We start from the raw sequence: 22,217 nt of genomic DNA, 5'->3' as shown, positions 1-22,217 counted from the left end.
ATGGACGGACGGAGAGATCTGTGCACGTAAATGATGACAGGAAGAGTGTAGGTGCAATGATGTGTGTCATTGTCGTTTGCTTAAGTTTGTTGTTTAGGAAAGCAAAGGTATTATAGGTATCAATATCATTGAAGTATTGGCATGGGCGTTTTTGATGAGGTGCTTTTAAAGTGAAATATTTATTTTCTCAAAAAAAACATGAAGTCAGAGTACTCCATTTATAGTATTATAGTAGACAAACATGGGCTTGAAGATCGTTAGCAGTGCAATTACTACATTTTGGGGGAGAGGGCTTTTTTATATAGATAATTTATTCATTATACATTCTGGTAATACTTAAAACTTCTGTAATATTTTGACCGACTCAGTCATTTATTTTTTAATTCAGTTATATATATCATAATTTCTGTTTTTTTATTTTGTAATTCCGCATTTTAGGACCAAATTGACTGACCACACTGATCTATTTAATAGGGTTTTAGGCATTAATGCCCCACATATTTTCAGTGAAACTGCAAAAAAAAAAAAAAATTAAAACTGTGATTGTGGGCAGGGAGAAATACATCCTTGTGTCCTAAAATATCTTTTCAGCCTGTGAAATATGAGGCCAGAACAAAGATTAACTTTCCTTGTGAATGAAATAAAATTTGCTCAGAGCTGATTAGATTTAAAAATAACATTTGGTAGAGGAAAAAAAAAGTGAGCTTGTGACTATGTGGGCACACTAGCTCTAAGTGTGTGTGTGTGTGTGTGTGTGTGTGTGTGTGTGTGTGTGTGTGTGTGTTCGCGCGCGCGCGCGCGCGTCCGTGCTGGCTGGCTGGCTGGGCTGGAGGCTGAGCAGGAGAGAGTGGGAGGGGCGGGAAGTGCTCCAGTCCAATCGGGGCTGCCTGTTAAAGCCTCTCCTATGCGCTCTTCCCTCCCTCAGCCCGCTGAAAACAGTGAAACCCTCCCATAGAGGTGAGAGCGCAGATGTCATGAGAAACGCGGCCACACGACCAGAGCGCAGCGACCGACGCACCGAGCCACCTCAGCCCGCCTCCCTGCGCCCCGCTCTGGGATGCTTTTAGCGCAGATCCGCCTGCACGCAGGGCAGCCAGTGGACGTCGACGCCGATTCCGTGCAACACTTGTCGTTGTTGTAGTTATTTTTATTTTTATTTTTTTAAAAAAACCGAGGATTCTTTCATCCCTTCCAACCCAGACAAAAAAAAACCCTCCCCAGTCCCACCCATTTTTTAAAGTGTTTGTGTTTATTTCTTAATGACTGCTGCTTTGGGAAGCGAGCCTCAGCAACCAGCTCCAGCAACGCCAACACCATGCGAGGTAAGAGCCGTCGCGCTGCTCCACTCACTGCGCCGCACTTTAGCTCCCCTCCACCCACCACCACCACCACCACCCCAAAAAAAAAAGCTTCATCCCGATGAGCACACACAACTCGCACACGCTAAAACACAGAGAGGCAGGCACATAAACACAAGACGGACTTCATCTCCAATCTTGCCTTGAAAAGTTCAGCTCTCGCTGTCACTTCCACGCCGTCCGGACGGAGGGCGTGCGTTCGGATTTCTCCACACCTTGCATGCATAAAAGTTTCATTCTGACCCGTCTGTGTGGCGGCTTGTGTGCTCGCGTGCGCTTGTGTGTTTCATTTTTTTGGGGGGGTTTTCGTTTTCGTTTTATTTTTGGTTTTGGTTTTTACAGCCTGGGCGTGTGTGTGTGTGTGTGTGTGTGTGTGTGTGTGTGTGTGTGTGTGTGTGTGTGTGTGTGTGTGTGTGTGCAAAGGGCCTACATTTGCAAATTAATGCTTGAAAAGCCAGTGGGGTCTGCGAATGTAAATTAAAAAGTGGTTTGATTAAAGCTTTAATCATTTGAGCTGCGACTGCGGATAGGCTGCCACCGGATCAGGTCAGATGATGGGCAGGAAGAGAAGTTTGATGAATGAATCAAATAAATAAATAACTAAAAAAAAATTATATATATATATCACAAATAAATGAAGTCGCACAGAGTGGAAGAAACTTTATGCGGGGATACTTTTCACGCGCTCCACTAACCCATTTCCGCGACGCGACGCACCGCGCCGTGGATGTTGAAATTCAACGTCAATGTTGTCCTGCGTGCACGTACAGCCCCGCGCGCGCGCGTTCGCTCGCTCGCTCGCTCACTCACACACACAGACACACACACACACACACACACACACACACACACACAGAGAGACACACACAGACACACACACACACACGAAGCTCTCTGAGCTACTACCCCTCGCAGTTAGCCAATAATAAATATTCCTCTCTTATCTAGAAAGTGCGGTTTATTTATTGTGAGTAGATTTTATTCATTCGTATGCCTCGATCACGGCCAGGCGGAGCCGTAAAATTAGATTTGATATTTGTCTGGTCAGCTCTCTATGTCTATGTGTTTTTATTGCGCCTATTCAGGGTTGTTAATAGTGCACAATTGTCGCTGAGGCAAAAGTTGCGACATAGCGGTAAAATGCATCAACCAATCAGACCACTTTTTTAATATGTAAATTAACATCAAATCAGCAGCTCCATCCGTTTGTCCCAGTGTTCAAACGCGAATTTTGATGAAAACGAAGGAGTTTGCTGTCATCCCGGTTTCACGCGATGAAATGACGAACTCCATCTGGAAGTTAGGCCCGACTGTGCAGGCAACACAACCCTGGCTGAAAAAAACAGCCCGCCTCTGCTTGCAATTAAAAACTGAGCGCTTTAGTAAGCATATGTGTGTGTAAAAAAAAAATAATAATAAAAATATATATATATACATCAAAGCATATTACATTTTAATTATATCTGTAAAGATGTGATCATGTTTTTTCTACAGTCCAGACTTTAATCAACAATAATTCAATTATTTCAAGGAGAAAAAAAAATTGGATTTGGTTTTGGGTGAAAATAAATCCCGTCTATGTTTCTGACTTCTGCATTTGGCTGCCATTTAAAGTAACGCAGCTTCAGACAATCAAGCCTCAGGTTGGAAAATTATATATATATATATTAGAAGGCCATGCAGGCTCACCTCTCCGTCCCCTCTTTCTGCCAAATGGCAAACTCCTCTGTCGGGCACCTTGCATTTTATCCACATTTTAATGGGCCTCGCGACCACTCCCGTGCATGTGAGGCTTTTGGGTGGGGAGGGGGGGTATACCAAAAGCTGCTGCTTTCACTTTATAGCCGTGGTTGGCAGAAGAGGCCCCTGAAGCGTCTCTCTCACCCCTCATTCTCCATGTCTCTCCCTCTCTCTCCATCTTCCTCTCTCCCTCTGCACGCCCCAAAGGGTTTTGTCAGATAGAATTAAATCAGTATGGGCCGTGCAGCCCCCACTCTCAACCTGTGTGTGTGTGTGTGTGTGTGTGTGTGTGTGTGTGTGTGTGTGTGTGTGTGCGCGCGCGGAGTCTCGACTGCCCTTACACAGAAATGTGCTCACAACCACAAGGTTATAAAAAATAGAGGCCCCTCATGAGCCGTGGTAATTATCATTTAACAATAGCCACAACTCCTGAAGCCCCGACCCGAGATGATGTCACCGCATCGCGTGGCCGTCGGGAAGGGGCTGAAAAAACCAACACAGAATAATGACAGCAGGGCCTTTTCTGAACCTCGCAAACCGAAGCTGCAAGTGCGCGTTGGTTTTTCTTCTCTGTGGCTTTGAAGGATAATTACGATTGCATATTTTAATCTCTTAATAGGATGATGTTATGTTGTGAAAATTGTTTCACCGAGACCCAAAGAAGTTGAGCAATTTTGTATCGTTGGTAGCTATTTAATATCGTTAGTGGCGAGAAGTTTTAAATACAGTAAAGTTTTATTTTGAGGGAAAAAACTGTTTTTTTGTCAACCATAAATTGGTATAAAAAATGTGAAAAAAAACAGTGTTTCTATTTTGCTGAACATCGATATATAAATTTGAATTTTTGCACTGAATGGCAGACGTACAAAAGTTTAGATTTTGCAATTACCTGCATCCTCTAATCAGTGCTTCTTTTACAATTGATGAACTTAACCTCCACATACAGGGGCGCATGCTCATATCTGTATAAACCAACAGGGGCATCGCCGCGTTTCCTTCTCTCTCTCTCTCGATACGAGTCCCCAGCAAGCGGGACGGCAAAGTTGTTGCACCCGCTCAGAAAAAGGTCAACGAGTTCAGCGATTGGAGGGAGCAGGAGGGGAGGAACACCATCTGATCCCCATGGTCAGTGATACGTGTCAATCACTCGCAATCTCCCAGGGCTCCTCCTGCGCAGGAAAAGATAGGGTGACACAAACCGTGAGAGAGCGGAAAACCTGTAAGGCGATGACGTGAGGTGTCATAAGAGGAAGACAGGAGCCACTCGCAACTTATTAGCCGCCGCTCCAATCACTCGTACAAGCCGAGGAGATGGCAGGCAATACGGCTCGCAGAAAATGAACATGCCCGCGCCCGCGCACGCACACAGACACTTGCAACAATACGCATGACGGCCTCATGCCAATAGAATTACTTCCATGCTGCTTTGCTTTGGAAGCTCGTGTGGGCATTGATTCAGGCGATTCTAAAGCATCACAGGATCAATTTTTAGTCAAAGCCAACGGAAGCAGTCGGTTTAGATGGATCTATGGCTCGGATGGCTTCGGCATTAATGTTTTTTCGATCCATAAATGGATGGGTAGAAAAAAAAACCATTAGTTCTTCTATTGTATCGAACAGTGCAATTTATAATGACGGAATTGCCAAAATTCTTAGAACGCCCTTCTTTATGCAACTCTGTGTAAGGTATTTTTTCTTGTCAATTAACATATCTGATTTATACAAGTACTCTTCCTTTGGCCGACTAGACAGTAGGTGACGGCATGTACAGTTATTATAAGAAATACTATGAAATGTCAGCACCGGCGACAAATGGCACCTGTGAAATTGCTTTGTGTGTTTCTTCTGAAAATGATCGTCTTCATTAACAGGAAGACTTTATGCTGTAAAAAAAAGTAAAAAAAAAAAGAAAAAAAAAAAGAAAAGAAAAAGATCAACTTCATAGCAATTCACAAACCACGAAGCACCATCTGCTGTGGCACGGAGCAGAAAAACCACCAAACATCTGTGTTTCCGTGTACAAATTGCGAGTTGCGCACAGGAGCGGGCGCCTGACCGAGCGGGGTGAACCTGGGGTTGGCCGGGGTCTGTGCGGCCTGCCGTTGTTGTTGATTGTGTTGTTTATTGTGTGTTTGTGCTGACTAATGGCCCAGTGTTATGTAAGAAGAGAGAAGAGATTACGCCAAGCCCAAGCAGGCCACACTGTTAATCCCTCAACACAGCCCTACTGACTGACTAAAGGGGCAGCCACAGTGCAAGACGCACACTTGCCTTGCACACACACACACACACACACACACACAGTCGCACAATTAGTAATGACCGCCTACACAATGTGCACCTGCCTGCAGATGCCTGCAGTCTATTGCATGTCTGTCATGACCTTTCGTCGGACGGCTGTGTGAGTGTGTCTGCGTGTGTGCGTCTGTGTGCATGTGTGTGTGGCCTGGATGGCTCTTTTCTGCTCCCACTGAGCTGCTATCATAGCCTGTGTTTGTTTAGCATGTGCTCTCCGGGTTGGTTTTATCCCTCTGCAACCAGGCTGGGGGAGTCTATTGGAACAGTTTTCTCCCTATCCTAAGTCTTTTTTTTTTCCCCTCCCTCCCTCCCTGCAACAATCTTTATACACACAAAGCGTGGGCTATGCCGCACGCTTCCGTTTGTGTCTCCACTTTATCTTAGCCAGGAGGGATTTCAGCCTGAACCACTCCTAAACTCTAAATCTGCCTTGAAGTCATAGAGTCCTCTGACAGCTCCCTCTGTTTTGTCGGCTTTACTCATCCATGAAGCCGGCGAGTCTCAATGGAGACACAATGGTGTTCAATATTCACATTTTCCTTCGATTTACATCAAAGTGGGGAGGCGAGGGAAGAGGGTGACTGCGCTTGTTAAACCAAGTAATATATGAACAGAAGGACCGCCGATATCGTTGGATGGGCTGCTTCTTTGCAGCTGCTCGTTTTGGAGAGGCGCTTGTTCTGGAGTTTCACTGCCACATAATCAATGTTGCTCTGAGTGTGTGTGTGTGTGTGTGTGTGTGTGTGTGTGTGTGTGTGTGTGTGTGTGTGTGTGTGTGTGTGTGTGTGTGTGGGGGGGGGGGGGGTACGAGGGGTGTTGTATGACCACCTGTATTTCTGCACTTTTTTTTGTAGAAGTTCATAGATCTTCAGGGAAAGTGAAGCTGGACAGTTGATTGGCCTCAATGTATTAAAACAGAGATTATTGAAATCCAAAAGATTAAAAAGTGAAGTGTGAATAAATAAAATATGGAAAGATTGAGCAAGGAAGAGTTTGACCCAAAGAGTTATGTAATAGCGCAACTGTGCGTGTGCACGCGCGAGTGTGTTTGTCTGCAAACAGATAGTGTTTACCTGCATGCGCGCACGCGCGCACACACACACAGATAGACGCAGGCAGAAACTGCCGTGTCCTGGCATTACTCTTTGCGCGCCCATGGCTGCCCTCAGCAATGAATAATGCCACAACCTGCAATAGTAGTGTCCAAAGTCCAAACTTGCACACTTCCAATTAGCCAACACTCAAATCAGATTAGGCCATATACTGTAGCGCTGTGCCACCGTCACATTCCAGCCCTTTTACACAGGAACTGACTTGTGGATTAGACACATCCATACAAGTTAAGATGTAGGTATTTGCACAGAAATAGCACCAGACGAGGCCTTTGTAAATAAAACTATCCAATACCAGGAACAGTGCAGCAAGAACTAGGGTCCATTAAAAAGAACTGTGATGTTTTATATTTAAATAAGCTATGTATTATAGCCATAGATATTAATTATGCAGATGCCGGAACACTGTGAAGGTGTTCAGTGACTGCAAGTGCATGTTAACCACAAGTAACAATAAGCCTTTAATGTGACTTAACCAACCGAGGCATCTTTTCTTAATGACAATGATTAGCCTGTTTTATTGCTTGTAATCTCATTGAAGAGACTCTTATTGGGTCCATCTTTCTTTCTCTGTACATTTCTCTCTCTCTCTCTCGTTCTCTCTCTTTCCAAGCCTGAATTACCTCTCCTAACCCATATGGGTATTTGTGTGTGTGCGCGCGTGAGCTTGCTCGCGCGCACGCACACATGCACTTGTTTGTTTGCATGTGTGTGTGTGTGTGTGCGCGCGCGCTAAGCTGCGCAAGCTCTCCAGCCATTCACAAAGAGTTAGCCGTTACACAGGCGAGCAGCTGCCGCCGCCGCTCGCACTTTCCCAAGTCAGAGTCTGCGTTCATAACACATTCTGTTAAATCATCTCGCTGGAGAGAGAGAGAGAGAGAGAGAGAGAGAGAACGAAGGAGAGGGTAAAGGGGCAGAGCGAGCTGAGCCGAGCCGAGCCGAGCCGAGCCGTGTGATAGTCTTTGTGATCAATTTGTCTCTGTGAGAGATGCCCCTGGGGCCACTTTGGGGAGAACCTTGTTAGGCTGAGTTAAATTGTTGCCGGAGGCGAGCTATTAGCGGCCATCCCTGGGAGAGGACGCACAGATACACACACACACACACACACACACACACACACACACACACACACACACACACACACACACACACACACACACACACACACATGCACGCTCACACACTTGCCGGAGCGCAAACCTTTTTTAAAACACATCCACGCGCGTATGTTCAACGCAAACGGCCTGGTTAATTGGATGAACTCCCAACCGTTAGAATGAGGAGGGTCCTGACTTCAGTAACAATAATACTGGAGTGCAATTAAGGAGAAAAAAAAAACAAAAAAACTTGCACACACTATGAGGCAAATGTTTTGTGTGTTTCGGTTACAATTATAGTGGAGGTTGCTGTAAAATCTGTGGTGCGGAAAAGAGACTGACAATGGGAAATATGTTGGCTAAAACATTACATGAAAAGGATGTAACAACTGTCAACACCATGTTGGCATATTAACAAAATTGCAATAAATATGCAGAATGCAGAATCGAATGCAGAATGCAGAATTTAGTTTTCTACTGAAGCTTTTAAAATGCAAATCACATTTTATTGTTGAATATGTTAGATTTCTATATATAGTCTGTCGCTACGCTCCCATGATTACATTCTGCGCCGTGCTCTTTTTAAATCATTTGTCTAATGAGCAATAAACTGACAAATAACTGTTGTTGTCTTGCAAGTGGCACAAGTTCTTAAGTACAACACCTCTTCAATTCAAATGAAATAATTAGACACAGGCCTGTAAATTCTGACTCTCGCCTGCAGTGTTAACAGCATCGATTTTAATTGAATTTCATACAAAGACTCGGTTTTTTACGTCCGACCGTTTGCTATTCACAGTAAGCGCTCGTCTGTCCACGGGAAGCCCATTCAGCCTCACTCGTGCTCATGTTCCTGTTTTATCTGACTGACCAACTATCACTTGAAGGGTCCAGCTGAGCAGAAGGGGAAACGTCTCTGTGTCTTATGTAAGAACTGGAAGCAGTTTTCTGACTGCCACCCATGGACGTCCCTCTCTTTCTCTTCCTCTCCGTCTCTGCACTGTGGTAGCCACCTTGCCTCTCTCCCTTCCCCCTCAGAGACGACACACACACACACAGTCACACACACACGGTGTCATCTACAATTAGGCTCAAGAGAAACACCACAGTGGGAGGAGCGCGACGCTAAGGGCTGATGAAGACATGGCCACAGCCAACAAATCATTATTTTCCCTCCTTAGCAATTAACTAACAGGAGCGCGTGTGCAGTGCGAGTCCTCATTGCTTTGATTTGCCCTTAAAATAACAACAAACACACTCATTGTGCACACGTCTGCTAATGTAACGGCAAAGGCTTCGGAAGAAGGGAGACAAAAATATATGTGGGAGCCGGAGCTCTCAGTGCGTTTTCAGTCTGTGTACGCTTTAGGAAGCACGCCTCGGTCTGTGCGTGTGTGTGTGTGTGTGTGTGTGTGTGTGTGTGTGTTCATTCTCAAGACGGTAATGACCAGATGCAGACCTCTCACACTTGGACACAGTCCTTCTTCCACTCCGGTGCACTCGTTCAGTCCTTAAGGAAAGGTCAAAGGGCGGCAGGGTCCTACAGGTCACCCCGGGGATTGGAGTGTGTGTGTGTGTGCGCGCGCGCCCGTGTGTGTGTGCGTGCGTGTGTGTGCGTATGTGTGTACAGTGTCCATGAGAGGAAGATCAGAGAGGGCAGATGGGCTTGTGTGCGTCTCTACATGCGTACGTACACGCAGAGGTTACATTTACCCTGTGGATCTTTTCCCACGCTTCCACCTCCCCTTATCCATCTACGGACACATGCTGCACTGGGGGCTGTGTGTGTGTGTGTGTGTGTGTGTGTGTGTGTGTGTGTGTAGGGGGAAGGGCACGAGCATAGAAATCACACCGTAAAGTCTGCCTTTTTGAAGCCAGTTTTCAATAACGTATGAATTCGAGCATGTCTGAATGTGCGTCTGTCTGTCTGTCTGTGTCTGTCTGTGTGTGTGTGTGTGTGTGTGTGTGTGTGTGGGTACATGTGAATCGATGCACTGGATGGCAGCCAGTGGCCCCCTTCTGTTCCCTCACCGTGGCGTCCAATCATGCCGCGGCACAACATTCTATGAGCAAACCGCAGCTGATCCCAGACCTGCTATCTGAGCAATTACCCAGAGTGCTTTGGGGCCGCATGGCAAGCTGGACAGGCTCATGCCCTCTGACATACAGCATGGGGGGAGGGCAAGGGAGACTGTTTCACCCCCCCCCGACTGTTTGTGTGTGTGGGCAGAGTTTTTCGGGGGAGAGGAGGAAGGGGGAAGGTCGGATGCGGGGGGGGGGGGGTCGTGGGTGGGGGCGGGGCAGGGTTGGTCGATGATGATAGACCGATGGGAGAAGCAGAGGCTGCTGGCGAGGGGGTGGGGGGGGGGGGGGGGTCATGCTGCAACAGTGTGACCGTCTATATTAGTAAGCGGACAAAGACATGTTTGGCAGCGAGGGGGCGGAGGTGGAGGGAGGGGAGGTGGGGGAGGGGTGGGTCGCTTCAAGGCATTATGATTATTGCCGTAACGCGGAGAACAGCAAGGGGCGGGACGGCAATGGATGTCACGACGGGAAGAGACGAGTCAGAGGTCCATCACCACTAACGTCTAGGGCTGTTCTAGCACAGCGCTGTAGTACTATGGAGGTGTAGTACTATTGAGTTTAGTCTATTTGTGTGTGTTATGTGACTAAGGAGCTCAGAGTTCAGTTGAAGCCGGCGAGACTGTTTGCGAGTTGTAGTTTAACATTCTGGTGATGATGGGAATGTGGACTTTCCTCCAGTCTTCAGATTGGTTTCTACTTTGCAACCCTCTGCGTTTCTTCATAGTCCATCTTGTTCATCTGCGGGACTTTGACTTTAATATAATATTGAACTGATGCTGAGGGCTTTGATTTATCATTCTCCGCTATCGGTTGGTCGATTCGATTGGCCATTATCTTACGCATTACACGTTTTACTTTAGTGATAGTAATTTTATTGATAAATGTAATCCTTTGTGAGACATAAACTGAGTAGAACATTTTTGCAATATTTCACTTAAAAAAAATATATATATATATATATAGTTAGAATTTACATTATACATATATTAATTTCTCCTACTCCTGTAATTTTGTGGCACATTTCTACTGGACACCTCGTCTAGGTTCAAATGACACTGAATAATAATGATGAGCTTCGGTGGAAATATTTAGGGTTTAATTATGAGATAAGGAGACAAGTGGAGCTTTGTAAAAATGACCAGACAAACTGGCAACTTTTAAACCTTTTAGCCAAACTTTGGCATTGCCCGTTGATACCGCTCAACGGCGCAGAGACGCACAATGGACGCGTTATGGATGACGGATCAAAGTGAATAAAAATGAACTAACTTTATTTATTTATTTTTTAAGGGAGAGCAGATAGTCTGCCAGTCCTCGGTATATATTTTCCTTTCTGATAACTTCAGAGAGTAAAAAAAACAGACGAGAAGGAGAGAAAAGTGTGACAGCGCATTACACGAGTCCGTTTGAAATAATGTGCATTGGTTGTGTTTTATTGATTTTAATGGGACAGTGTGATGTGAAAACAAGACAGGAGACACATGGGAGATAACCCAAGCAGCACTGATATATGCTATTCCCAGCTGTGTGTGTGTGTGCGTTAATCCACTCAACGATCACGGCACCAAAAGTTTCTCACTGCGTTTTTCATCATCTGCGAGGAGAGGGGGGGGGCGAAGAGTGGGGGCACGCTCGCATCTCTCTGAGCTCCATGAGACGAGGAAGACGCAGTTAATGCTGGGAGATGGAAATAGATCACGAAATGGAGAAACAGCAAAGATTTTCCCAGTCACACAGCCACTTACAGTGAGGAGGAGCACTCAAATGAAACAGTCAAACAGAGCGAAGTGGAGTGGATGGCGAACACTGATAGGCATAATTCGCAGTATATAGAGACATCTGAGGCCGCCGCCGCCGCCGCAGCTGCTCAGCTTTAACAAGGAATGGTGGGGGGTAAAGTGCTGATCTCCTCCATTTTCCCAGAAGATATCTAGTTAACTAGCGGGAAGCGCTGCATATTTTTTAATGAAGTGGAGATACCACCCACATTCATCCCCCCCCCCCTCCCAACAAAAAAAGAAAAGAAAAAAAATCAACCCTCTGGGACGACAGCAGGGAGGTTGTGTTTGCATTTCTGAAGTGGCAAAAGTTACAGTAGAAAGTGATGTGAAAATGTTCCGTAAGCTGCCGCTCGACGGCTGGAGCCTCCAGTGGATACAGCTTTGCACCCGCTCAAAGTGCACTTGCTCAGGTAGAGTAATTAGGGGCAGTTTTGCAGTATATTTACTTTGTTCTTGTTTTATGAGTATTTTTTTCTTCTTTATAAAGTACAGTTGAATTTTAACCACAGATGTCCTACTTGCGTCAGTATATTTTTTTTAAGGTTAATGCTGACTTTCATTTCTGTTAAATAAAATTAAATAAAAAAATCATTCAATATATAGAATTAAGTGAAATCAGACTTTAACAGCCCCTAAAACCAAAAGCCCAAACGCACCATGAAATCACGTTCCAATCAATGAATCTATAATGTCACTCAATTCACTAAATATTGATTCATTACTGAGTTACTGTTCTGCAGTTTACCTACTCATACAAGAAAACCTTATTCAATTAAACCCTTGGGAAAATTTCAAATGTTATGACGACTTAACTGAACAATGACAGTGAGTCTGTAGTATGTGTGGGCATGTGTTGTGTGTGTGTGTGTGTATATTTGGTACCCACCTGGAGAGCCAAACATACAACCAATCACATCTAGCATCACCTAGTGGAACCAGACTAATGCTGCACTCTCGGTCAGACAGGCACAGCTCCACTTTTACGTCTTTTTTTCTGTCTGTGTGTGTCGCTAACCTCTTTCTGTGTGAGCTACTTACATAAATTCAGATAAAGCATTGCTAAGATATTGGCACCAGGCTGCTGCTGCTGCTGCTGCTGCTGCCGCCACTGCTGCTGCTGCTGCTGCTGCCTTTTTTCTGGAGTGCAATGTAGATAATTAGGACTCTATTTAGAGAGATAGGGCCAGCCCAGGAAATACACAGGAGATCCTCACCTCATTAAAAATCAATTATCATCATACACGTGCCGGCACAACACAGCCCTCATGGCCATAATCAGCTTCGCATGTGCACGAGTGGCAACTCCCGCTGAAGTTTTGCGCGCGCTGAAGCTGCCGCCTTCGCCTCGTAAGTCCCTCTCTGTTTTCCCTCACTCTCTCTAGAGAGAGAGAGAGAGAGAGAGAGAGAGAGAGAGATTGCGCAGGCCTGATCCTCCTCTTAGCTGAGGAATCACCAGCGCTGCAGTCCCTGCTCTTACGTAACCTCAGGATAACACTGGAGCTGGCCAAGGAGGCTGTCACTCACTCAGCTCAGAGTGGGTCAGTTGAGGCAAGGAAAAGACCCTCCCACCGCTCTCAAACTGATGGGGTCTTTTTTTAATCGTTTGCCATCTTTTCGCTGCTGTTTCACTTACTTTCACTTTCTCGAAAACTTTGGGGCTCTTAGTTTGAAATCAAATCCCTACAAAACGATACACACTTAAAATTTTATTTTAAAACAATGAGAAAGCAAACGCCCACCCAGTCTTACCTTAATCCATCAGAGCCAGCGTGCATTCTTACCTGGGTATAATCTGGAGAGAACTTCACAACCCACAAAAGAAAGATTCCCCCCCCCACCACCACCACCACTGGCCACCGAAAGAGAGCAACGGGATGTTGATGATAATGATGATGATGATGATGACGCATCAAGTTGGCGCCACGAGCCGGTGACATCACTTCCTCCAGGAGCGTGACAGCTTAGCACAACATCGCTGCGACAGCCAGACGAGTGCAGCGAGTGGGTGGTCACCCTGGCAACAGCCATGCTGTCATGACCGTCTCCCTATATCCCACCTGACAGTCCCCGCCGGCTGCGGGCACAACGCTCACTCCACAATGCGCAAACGCCTCCACACGCGCACGCAGGCACGCAGACGCGCACTTTATCTCTCCGGCTGCGTCTTCTTCGACGAGTGAAACGCTCGCTCAAAACCCTCGCCGAGACACTCACCTAAACAATGCTCGTGCCCACACGCCCGTGGTCCTTTGGGCATAATTATGTGATACAGCGAGGAGCATAATCTCCCACGGGGCAAAAGGAAACACGGCGGCAGCGACGCAACGCAATCGCTGAAGAGAAACTGTCAGCGCACGCTCGTTTGAGGTGGGGGGAAATGTAAAGAGCTTATACAAAAAAAGCAGACAACAATGACAAAAAAAATAAAACAACGCAATAATAAGTATGTATATCCTCAACACAGCGGCAGCAGGTGTGGGCTGAAACATTCAGAGCCTCTAAACCCCTCTTGTTCTGACGTTCACGATTTAATCAGGGAGTTTTTGCTGAAGCACGAGAGGCAGGGGAGAAAAATCGTTAGCGGTGAAGAATGAAGGTGAAGAGGCGCCGTTGTCCTGTTTGCTGCCGACACGCGGCCGCTTGTTTAACGGCCATCTAGGGCCCGACCGATCTGTTCTACAGACTATAAATAGAGCGTTGCGTTGACAGCCCCTTTGTACGTGTAGTCTGTGTGTCACCCCCAGTCCGGCGCGCTGCTCTGACCCAGTTTGGGACCAGTTGGCCGGGAACTGGCGAATATGGGTCATGTCTTGAGCTGCACCAGAACTCACAGTAGCTAACGCCGCCTTGAGCACAAAGTCGCACAGCCCATCGGCCCACCCACTGGTAATTCATTTACAGGCTGTCTGTCTGCTGAGACACAATCATCATTTGTTAGCGGAGAGGTACGAAACACAAACTGGAATTGTGCAAGAGGGAAACAAAGTGTCTGATGGTTACATTATGAACGACAGCTATAAAGATAGCTAGAACTAGGTCTGATGCAACAGGATGGAGCGAAGGTGCATAGTCCACGAACAGCGTAGGTCAGTTTGCATCTTCAAATGAAAAGAAATGAGTACTTTTGCTGCATAACATACTTTACCATGATCTCCATATTTCCAGGAGGCTATTGAACCCGCTTGCACTGTCACAATCAGCCGAATAAAACACGGATGAAGAGAAACGTTACAAATTAAATGATTTGAGTGCGTTTCTGAGCAAAAACCAAGAGAACAATGTTCAGAAAGAAACAAAATAATGTCATGACTCTATATTCACTCATTTCATTTGATAAAACACAGTCCAAGCTGTACAAGTGTTTTCGCAAAGAGCTTTTTGGTTTTCGGCAGTTAAAGTGGTCAGACAGACAGTCAGTGAAAGTTTACGGCCCGTCATCGCTCAGTCGCTGAGACAGTCTGCATTGATCCGCACATATGAGATTATCCAATTACATATACTGCACACTCACTCCTTCAGTGTGCAGCTGCGGCACACGCTGTTATGCTGCACTTCCCGCATGCAGTCACACGAACACATCAAATTCTTACTGTCATATACAATTTGCTCTAATGCACATGAAAGCAAAATTTGCAGCGCACTTTACACTGGTATGCACAACTCACTTGGACTGTCATGAGCAAACTCGGCTGCCTGATTCACGCATCTAAAATAAGAACGCATGCAAATTTGGAATGTAAAACAGCGTTTCATCTCTTTCATCGCGCACGTTAAGTTTTGTGCAAACAATTCCACATGTAAAACTTGCTGAATTGTCCAACAGGTGGTACGTTACACTTTCGCTGTGGCTAAGCCAGTGCTCAGCAGACGAGGCAAGCGACTCGTCGGGAAATAATTTAGGATTAGAAAGGCTGTCTAATCTCTTTATAGAGGCTGTGCAATCTCAGCAGACATACCTTTACATCCACCTCATGTCTCTTAACATTCAACGGCGGCTTTCTCTTACCATATCCATTATGGACGTTGGGTTTAAAGACATCAGTAACAGGCGGAGCTGTGTGTTAGTCTGAAAGACTTCCTGTGCCTTTGGTTTTGACTGTCCATGGAGCTGCCAATACACAGTGAGTAGAGTTGTGACAAACGTAAGGTAGTTAACATGGTGCGGTTGTGGACTAAGAAAAAGTCTTGGAGAAAGGGAGAGTTGGAGAGTGATTTTAAAGCGATGCAACTTGTTACCTTATTAGTAGCAACCTGTCTGGTGTGCAGGGTCGCTCCTTCAAAGATAATGAAAAGAAATCTCCAAAGACACAGTTGTTGCTTTCTTGCCGTTTATCTTGTATGGGTCTGCAATGCATTGCCTTCGGTCTTGCTCAGTTTCGGGTTGTTTGCAAAAAAAGAAAAAAAAAAAAAATCCTGTGAGGAGGCACTGAGTTGCCGAGTGTCACAGTGCCCTTGCGAGGTCACACAGATTCTTAACACCAACACATTCAGCATATTCACACCTCAGGTCATGCAGTTTTTAACCTTAAATGAGACCACTTGCTGAGGCGCCAAAATCCCCAAAGGGCACAAAAGAAACCTATGACACGCTCATTAACATGAACATTTTCTCACCTCTTTCTTCTTCTTTTTTCCAGCCCAAATTGAAGTAATACCATGCAAAATCTGCGGAGACAAATCATCAGGTATCCACTATGGAGTGATCACATGTGAAGGATGCAAGGTGAGACTTGCTTTTACTCAGGAAGCCCGAAATCCTTTTGGATTTATTCCACACTCTGTCCTTACCTGTGGTGCACCTGTGTTTCGGCTATTTGCTTGCAGGGTTTCTTCAGAAGGAGTCAGCAGAACAACGCAGCCTACTCATGCCCTCGCCAGAGAAACTGCCTCATCGACAGAACAAACCGTAACCGTTGCCAACACTGCCGCCTGCAGAAATGTCTCGCCCTTGGAATGTCTAGAGATGGTGAGCCTACCCAACTACTGTCTGCATTAAAAATCAAGCAACAATCATATTCCTTTTCCCTTTGTCATTGCTTGGTTGTTCAAAAATAGCTCAAAGGTTGTGACACCCTCTTGTTCTCTCCTGTTCCCTTCTGTCTCCTGTCGTGTCGCACTAAAGCGGTAAAGTTTGGCCGCATGTCCAAGAAGCAGCGTGACAGTCTGTATGCGGAGGTGCAGAAGCATCAGGCGCGACTGCAGGAGCAACGGCAGCAGCAGACGGGTGAAGCCGAAGCCCTGGCGCGCGTTTACTCGTCCAGCCTCACCAACGGATTGTCGACCCTAAACCACGAGATCGGGGGCACCTACGCCAACGGCCACGTTATTGAACTGCCCAAGGGCGGCCATGGTAACGGAGGTGGAGTCCCCGGAGGTTACTATGGAATGGATTCCACTCAGCCGTCTCCAGACCAGTCGGGTTTGGACATGTCAGGCATGAAGCACATTAAGCAGGAGCCAGTGTACGACTTGACGCCCGTACCCAACCTGTTCAGCTACGGCGGCTATCAGGACACTCAGCTGGGGCCCAATAATGTCAGCATGGGAGAGCTTGGTAAGGACCTTTGAGCATGTTGGGGGGGGGGGGGGAATCATTAAAAAAAAAAAAATCTACATGAATTATCCATGTGGAAAATTATCCACAAAGTATTCCTGGTGGAGAGCGTGAGTCAGTGCTAATCTGAGAGCAGAACAGGAGATCAGAGAGGCTTACACAGCTAGCTGACACTGTGTCATATTACTGTGTCCTCCTCTCAGGATGTTGGCACAAATTAACATTAAACCAGAAATGAGGATTTTGCACAAATCCAAGCGACTGTTGAATTAAGCGGTAAATGAGCAGCAACGGAAAAGGCTCTTCCCTCTGAGGCTTCAGAATCCGACAGAGGCGTCATTGTATACGGAACAGAACATTGTGCACAGGATGCACACGTTTGTTTGAGCACGTTTGTAATTCCCCACACACATGAACGCAGCAGACGACTTTATAAAAATAATCGAGTAACGTTCTGTGTCTTCCAGACCGAATTGCTCAGAATATCATCAAGTCCCACTTGGAGACATGTCAGTACACAACGGACGAGCTGCAGCAGCTAGCTTGGCAGACGCACTCGTATGAAGAGGTCAAGATGTACCAGAGCAAGGTGAGGCTCCAGGTCACTGCAGGATGTGTGTGTGTGTCTGTGTGGGCGAGTGTGTCCGATATAGTGTTGGATCTAAACTGGGTGTGTTCTGGTCGCAGCCTCGGGATGCGCTGTGGCAGCAGTGTGCCATCCAGATCACCCATGCCATTCAGTACGTGGTCGAGTTTGCCAAGCGCATCTCAGGGTTCATGGAGCTGTGCCAGAATGACCAGATCCTCCTGCTCAAGTCAGGTGAGTCAACTGGTTCACAACCTTTTGACTGGCTTAGAAACAAGTGAAGGTCCAGGGCCAGGTATAAGAATTGCAACGTGAAAATCTCTGTCCCCCCTCCGGTTCTTCCAGGTTGTCTGGAGGTAGTTTTGGTGCGGATGTGCCGGGCTTTCAACCCTCTCAACAACACGGTGCTCTTTGAAGGAAAGTACGGAGGCATGCAGATGTTTAAAGCTCTTGGTAAGACATGTGCAGCTTGTGGATTTCCTCTTCCTATGAAAAAGGATAAAAGTGGCATTTTTAACACAAATCTCTCCACTGCCTGCTCTTCTCCCCTCCAAGGTTGTGACGACTTAGTGAGTGCAGTCTTCGACTTTGCCAAGAGTTTGTGTTCCCTGCAGCTGACAGAAGAAGAGATCGCCCTGTTCTCAGCAGCTGTGCTAATTTCCACAGGTCAGTTCACGCTCCCCGAAAAGAAATTACTGGAAAACAAGAGGGAAGCTACGTGCAAGGACTTGGTGCCTGCGCTGATACAATGCAGACCAAACCAAGAAATGCCCCCCTGTCCTCCTGTGCCTAGAAAGTTGAGCTTGCCGGCCGTCAGCAACAAAGTTTAACTCTTCTGTCCTCTTCTGTCTTTCCTGCCAACTCAGATCGGCCGTGGCTGATGGAGCCTCGGAAAGTCCAGAAACTCCAGGAGAAGATTTATTTTGCGCTGCAGCACATTATGCAGAAGAATCACATGGACGAAGACGCGCTCGCTAAGGTAAGCCGAGCCTCAGCAGAGAGATTAGCGGCATCAAGGTAGAGACGCTGTCCTCGGGCAACATGAAAACACAAGCCCCGTCTCATTACGCCCGCAGCGCAAAAACGTCGCACGATTCCGATGTTTCCTCAGTTTGGAATCCACTAATCTAAATTTTCCATTTCCTCTGACCGTGTCTCTCTCGTCTCGCAGCTGATTAGCCGAATCCCAACGCTGTCGGCCCTGTGCACGCTCCACACCGAGGAGCTCCAGGCTTTCCAGCAGCTGCACCCCGAAACAGTCAACGTCCTCTTCCCCCCGCTCTACAAAGAACTCTTCAATCCCGACCCCAACTCGGCCATGGCCATGCCCAAGTGACTGCCACTGCAACACGCGTCAGCAGAGGAACGAGAGACGGCGGCCGCGTCGACCCCGTTGCTGCCGAGGCAATCGCTCATCCCTGAGCTCCCCCAGACACATTATGGGCTGGAGGGTGAGGAGTCATCTGCCAGAAACTTACAGTTACCGCCAACAATAATAGGAATGTCCAGCACTTATCCCATCCTGTTCACCGATACAGTCTGAAGAATGTATATAAATGAAGCGCACTCCCAAGCCACAGCCTCAGCGGGGCTTTCTCCTGTCTCCTAAAACTGAACTGACTGACAAGAAATGTACAGACTTTGAACCATTTAGGAAGTATTTTAAGCCGTAAATCTTTAAAAAAAAAAAAAAAAAAGAAAGGAAAAAAAGAAAAAGAAAATGGGTAAGTTAATTTGTTTTAACTCTGAGAAACAAAAACAACTTTTGTTTATTTGATTTTCTTTCACGTGAGAATATTGTAAAGATGGACAAGCTGGACAGGGGAGGGAATTGTGGATGTAGTAAAGCAACTGTAGATAATCTTCTAGTGCAGAGCGGATTCCAGTATTACTTCTTGTTCTGTTTAAATAAGTTAGTCCTAAGTTAATTATTCCGCAGCCCAGCATGGCTGCCTTTACCTTGTCAATGTGTTTCTATTTTATTTGATAGGCTCTTGTGTACAGAATTTGTAAAGTTGAGACTTGTAAAAGAATATTGGCTGAAACCGGGAGTCAATTTCAGGTTTTGTTGATATATAAGAAGCCTTGTCTGGATGTTGTTCATATGTAACAAAGGTACAGCAACTTTCCGATGAGAACCTATACAACTGTAAAGAGAGCATATGAAGGATTTACTAAGAAAATAATGGGTACTACATTTTCAAGTTGAAGATATATACATAAATATTTTTATTTTGCAAGTGAAAGAATCAGGCAGATTTGCCGCCCTATTAATCATTTTATTCTCGCTGCAATAATTGTGTCCAACAAGAGCTGGACTGCTTTCGAACAATCATCCAGACGCAAACCAATCAGACTGTAGGACCTCACAATGAAACCCTGACACTTCTGAGGCGCCCTCCATCCTGCCCCAATTGTTCACGTATTCGGGCCTCGAATGGGAGATGTTTTGCAGAGCTGGACGGAAAAATTTAAATGAGAAAGAGGTTTTCAAAAAGAAAAAAGAAAAAAGACGTCAAATTCAAGACAATCTTGAATCAAACTTAAAGCTTGTCAGTCTTCAAAAGCCTGTATGGGAGGTACATGACCTCATGCCCACCTCTATTTGCACAATCCAGCTGATGGATGTCAATCAGTCCAGGCTGTGAATATGAAGGACCCTTATTTCTAAAGAGCAATAACTTACACACTGCCTTTCTGATCTTTTGCCCTATCCTCTCCACCTCTTCCTATTAGCTGGTAGCTGTCAGTAACAGGGTAGCAGATGAACAAGAATGCACTATATTTAATTCCTGATCATGAGCTTTGCCAACAGTCGGTTGGAATATTATATTCCATTCAAGCACAAGGTGACACTATGATCTGGGTTAAGGACATAAAGTAACACTGTCTGGAAAACTGAACGTAGTCTGTGTTAGCTTTCAGGAATCGTTGGCATGTGTTACAGTTAAATCATTTTAAAAACAAAAAAACATCTCATAATGGCACTTACTGGCAGCTTATTTCCATTCATGCTATTTTAGAGCATACATCTGGACATTTAATGTCATCTCGACCACCATCTGAAATTGTTTGGTTGTGATTATTATTGAGTATTAATAAGAGACAGATTTTTTTTTTTTTATTCTCTGCCCCACGTACACTACTTTCGTAGGGAGGCCAATTCCCAATTGAAGCACTTCCTTTAAAAGAAGCTATTTACCAAAATGAGCAACCAACTGCACAATTACTGGATTTTGTTTTTTAATCAAATGCATAATTTTTCACCCCAGCTTTGATAAGCAAACTCTAAATCAGACGTTGTGTTTCTTAGATCTGCTGTTTCGGTCGTTTCCACATGGCCAGGTAAAAATCTTCATTTTGGGGCGTGTACATTCACTTGAAAAATATTACCATTTTCATCGTAACATCTGATTTCTCCTACATTAGGCAGGCTGTCAGTGTGTTTTAGTGTGTGTCTTAGTGTTCCATCCCCTTGACCCCAGACCCCAGACCCAACCCCAGATCAGAAGCCAGTGACTCGAGACAATCACTTGCTCGTTAAGGCTTGATGCACTACACGGCATCTCTCAGGGAGCAGCTCTTTTTCTGACTTTGCATTAAAAGAGGGTTTAATATTTTTTGCAAATCTACAAAAAAAAATAATTATTAAAGGATAACTTTTTAGGGTTTGAAAAAAATAAATCTTTGCATACGGCGCCAAACGTATGCAGGTGATGAAATCTGCCCAGACAAGGCTTTGATAAGTGTGCGTCTGTGTGTATGTGTGTACAGAGCATGAATTCACTGTCCAGATCTCATTGGAAGCCAGACTATATGACAAAGATTTCTTTTAAGATTTAGCACGTGAAGAAAAACTAATAAATATATATATATATATACTATATGTCCGCGTGCTCTCGCCACCAGTGTGCACTCATATTTACTGCTAATTTTGCTGCTTTTGGGACATTGAGGGAAGTCCATTAGTCGGCTGTGAATCAAGCGTCATCGCAGCCACCCACAAAGGACAGTGAATTCCGACTCTGAATTTGAAGTTCTTGTCATTTGATGTTTTATATTCCCTTGTTAGACTGTGAATCAGAGGGGTGGGATGGGGTTACCAAGAGGGGATGTGCTGGCAAGAATGAGTGGCAACGCAACACTGTAAGTAAGATACTGTAGCAATAAGAACTGGAGGCATTTACTACTGTCATGTTTGCATTGTAAGATTATTTTTTATTTTATTACTATTTACTATTATTATTGTTCTTATTATGACTACTATTCTTCTATTACTATTAGCCAATTGTTGTTCTGTTCTATTTGCATGACGTTTCATTGCAATGAAACATTTGGGGCTTATTTGTGTTTTCTCTTCTCATGGTATTGTAGGTTTTGTGGGAGGGGCTATTGGCAGGGTGGGCAAAGGGTTCAAAGGCAGTTTCCACCGTCATCCCAGCCAGTTCCAAAGCTTCACATTTTCAGGAGCTGGAAAATCTCATTTAAAGTAATAATAATAATAAAAATGCTCTTATTTACGCACAACGAACGTCAAATCTGTCGTCCAATCTGAAGCTTTTCTTTTCACTCCTAAACTTTTGAATGTGTGAGTTAACCAGTGAGT

At 45.4% G+C, this 22,217-nt stretch overlaps 1 protein-coding gene across 1 annotated transcript; it reads left to right on the top strand.

Moving 5' to 3' along the window:
• The first annotated feature begins 918 nt into the window (after positions 1-918).
• Positions 919-22,178, top strand: rorb (RAR-related orphan receptor B). Its single transcript, XM_076038863.1, has 10 exons — positions 919-1,322; positions 16,109-16,194; positions 16,296-16,437; positions 16,594-17,025; positions 17,493-17,614; positions 17,713-17,845; positions 17,957-18,064; positions 18,167-18,277; positions 18,478-18,590; positions 18,783-22,178. The coding sequence occupies exons 1-10, from the start codon at positions 1,316-1,318 to the stop codon at positions 18,945-18,947; spliced, it is 1,419 nt and encodes a 472-aa protein (XP_075894978.1). The 5' UTR covers positions 919-1,315; the 3' UTR covers positions 18,948-22,178.
• Positions 22,179-22,217: the final 39 nt, after the last annotated feature.

The sequence above is a fragment of the Nelusetta ayraudi genome, unplaced genomic scaffold (assembly GCF_046127955.1).
Source record: "Nelusetta ayraudi isolate G7.1 ecotype Tasmania unplaced genomic scaffold, CSIRO-AGI_Nayr_v1 ptg000058l, whole genome shotgun sequence".
Classification (NCBI taxonomy): domain Eukaryota; kingdom Metazoa; phylum Chordata; class Actinopteri; order Tetraodontiformes; family Monacanthidae; genus Nelusetta; species Nelusetta ayraudi.
This window is presented reverse-complemented; position numbering and strand designations above follow the sequence as displayed.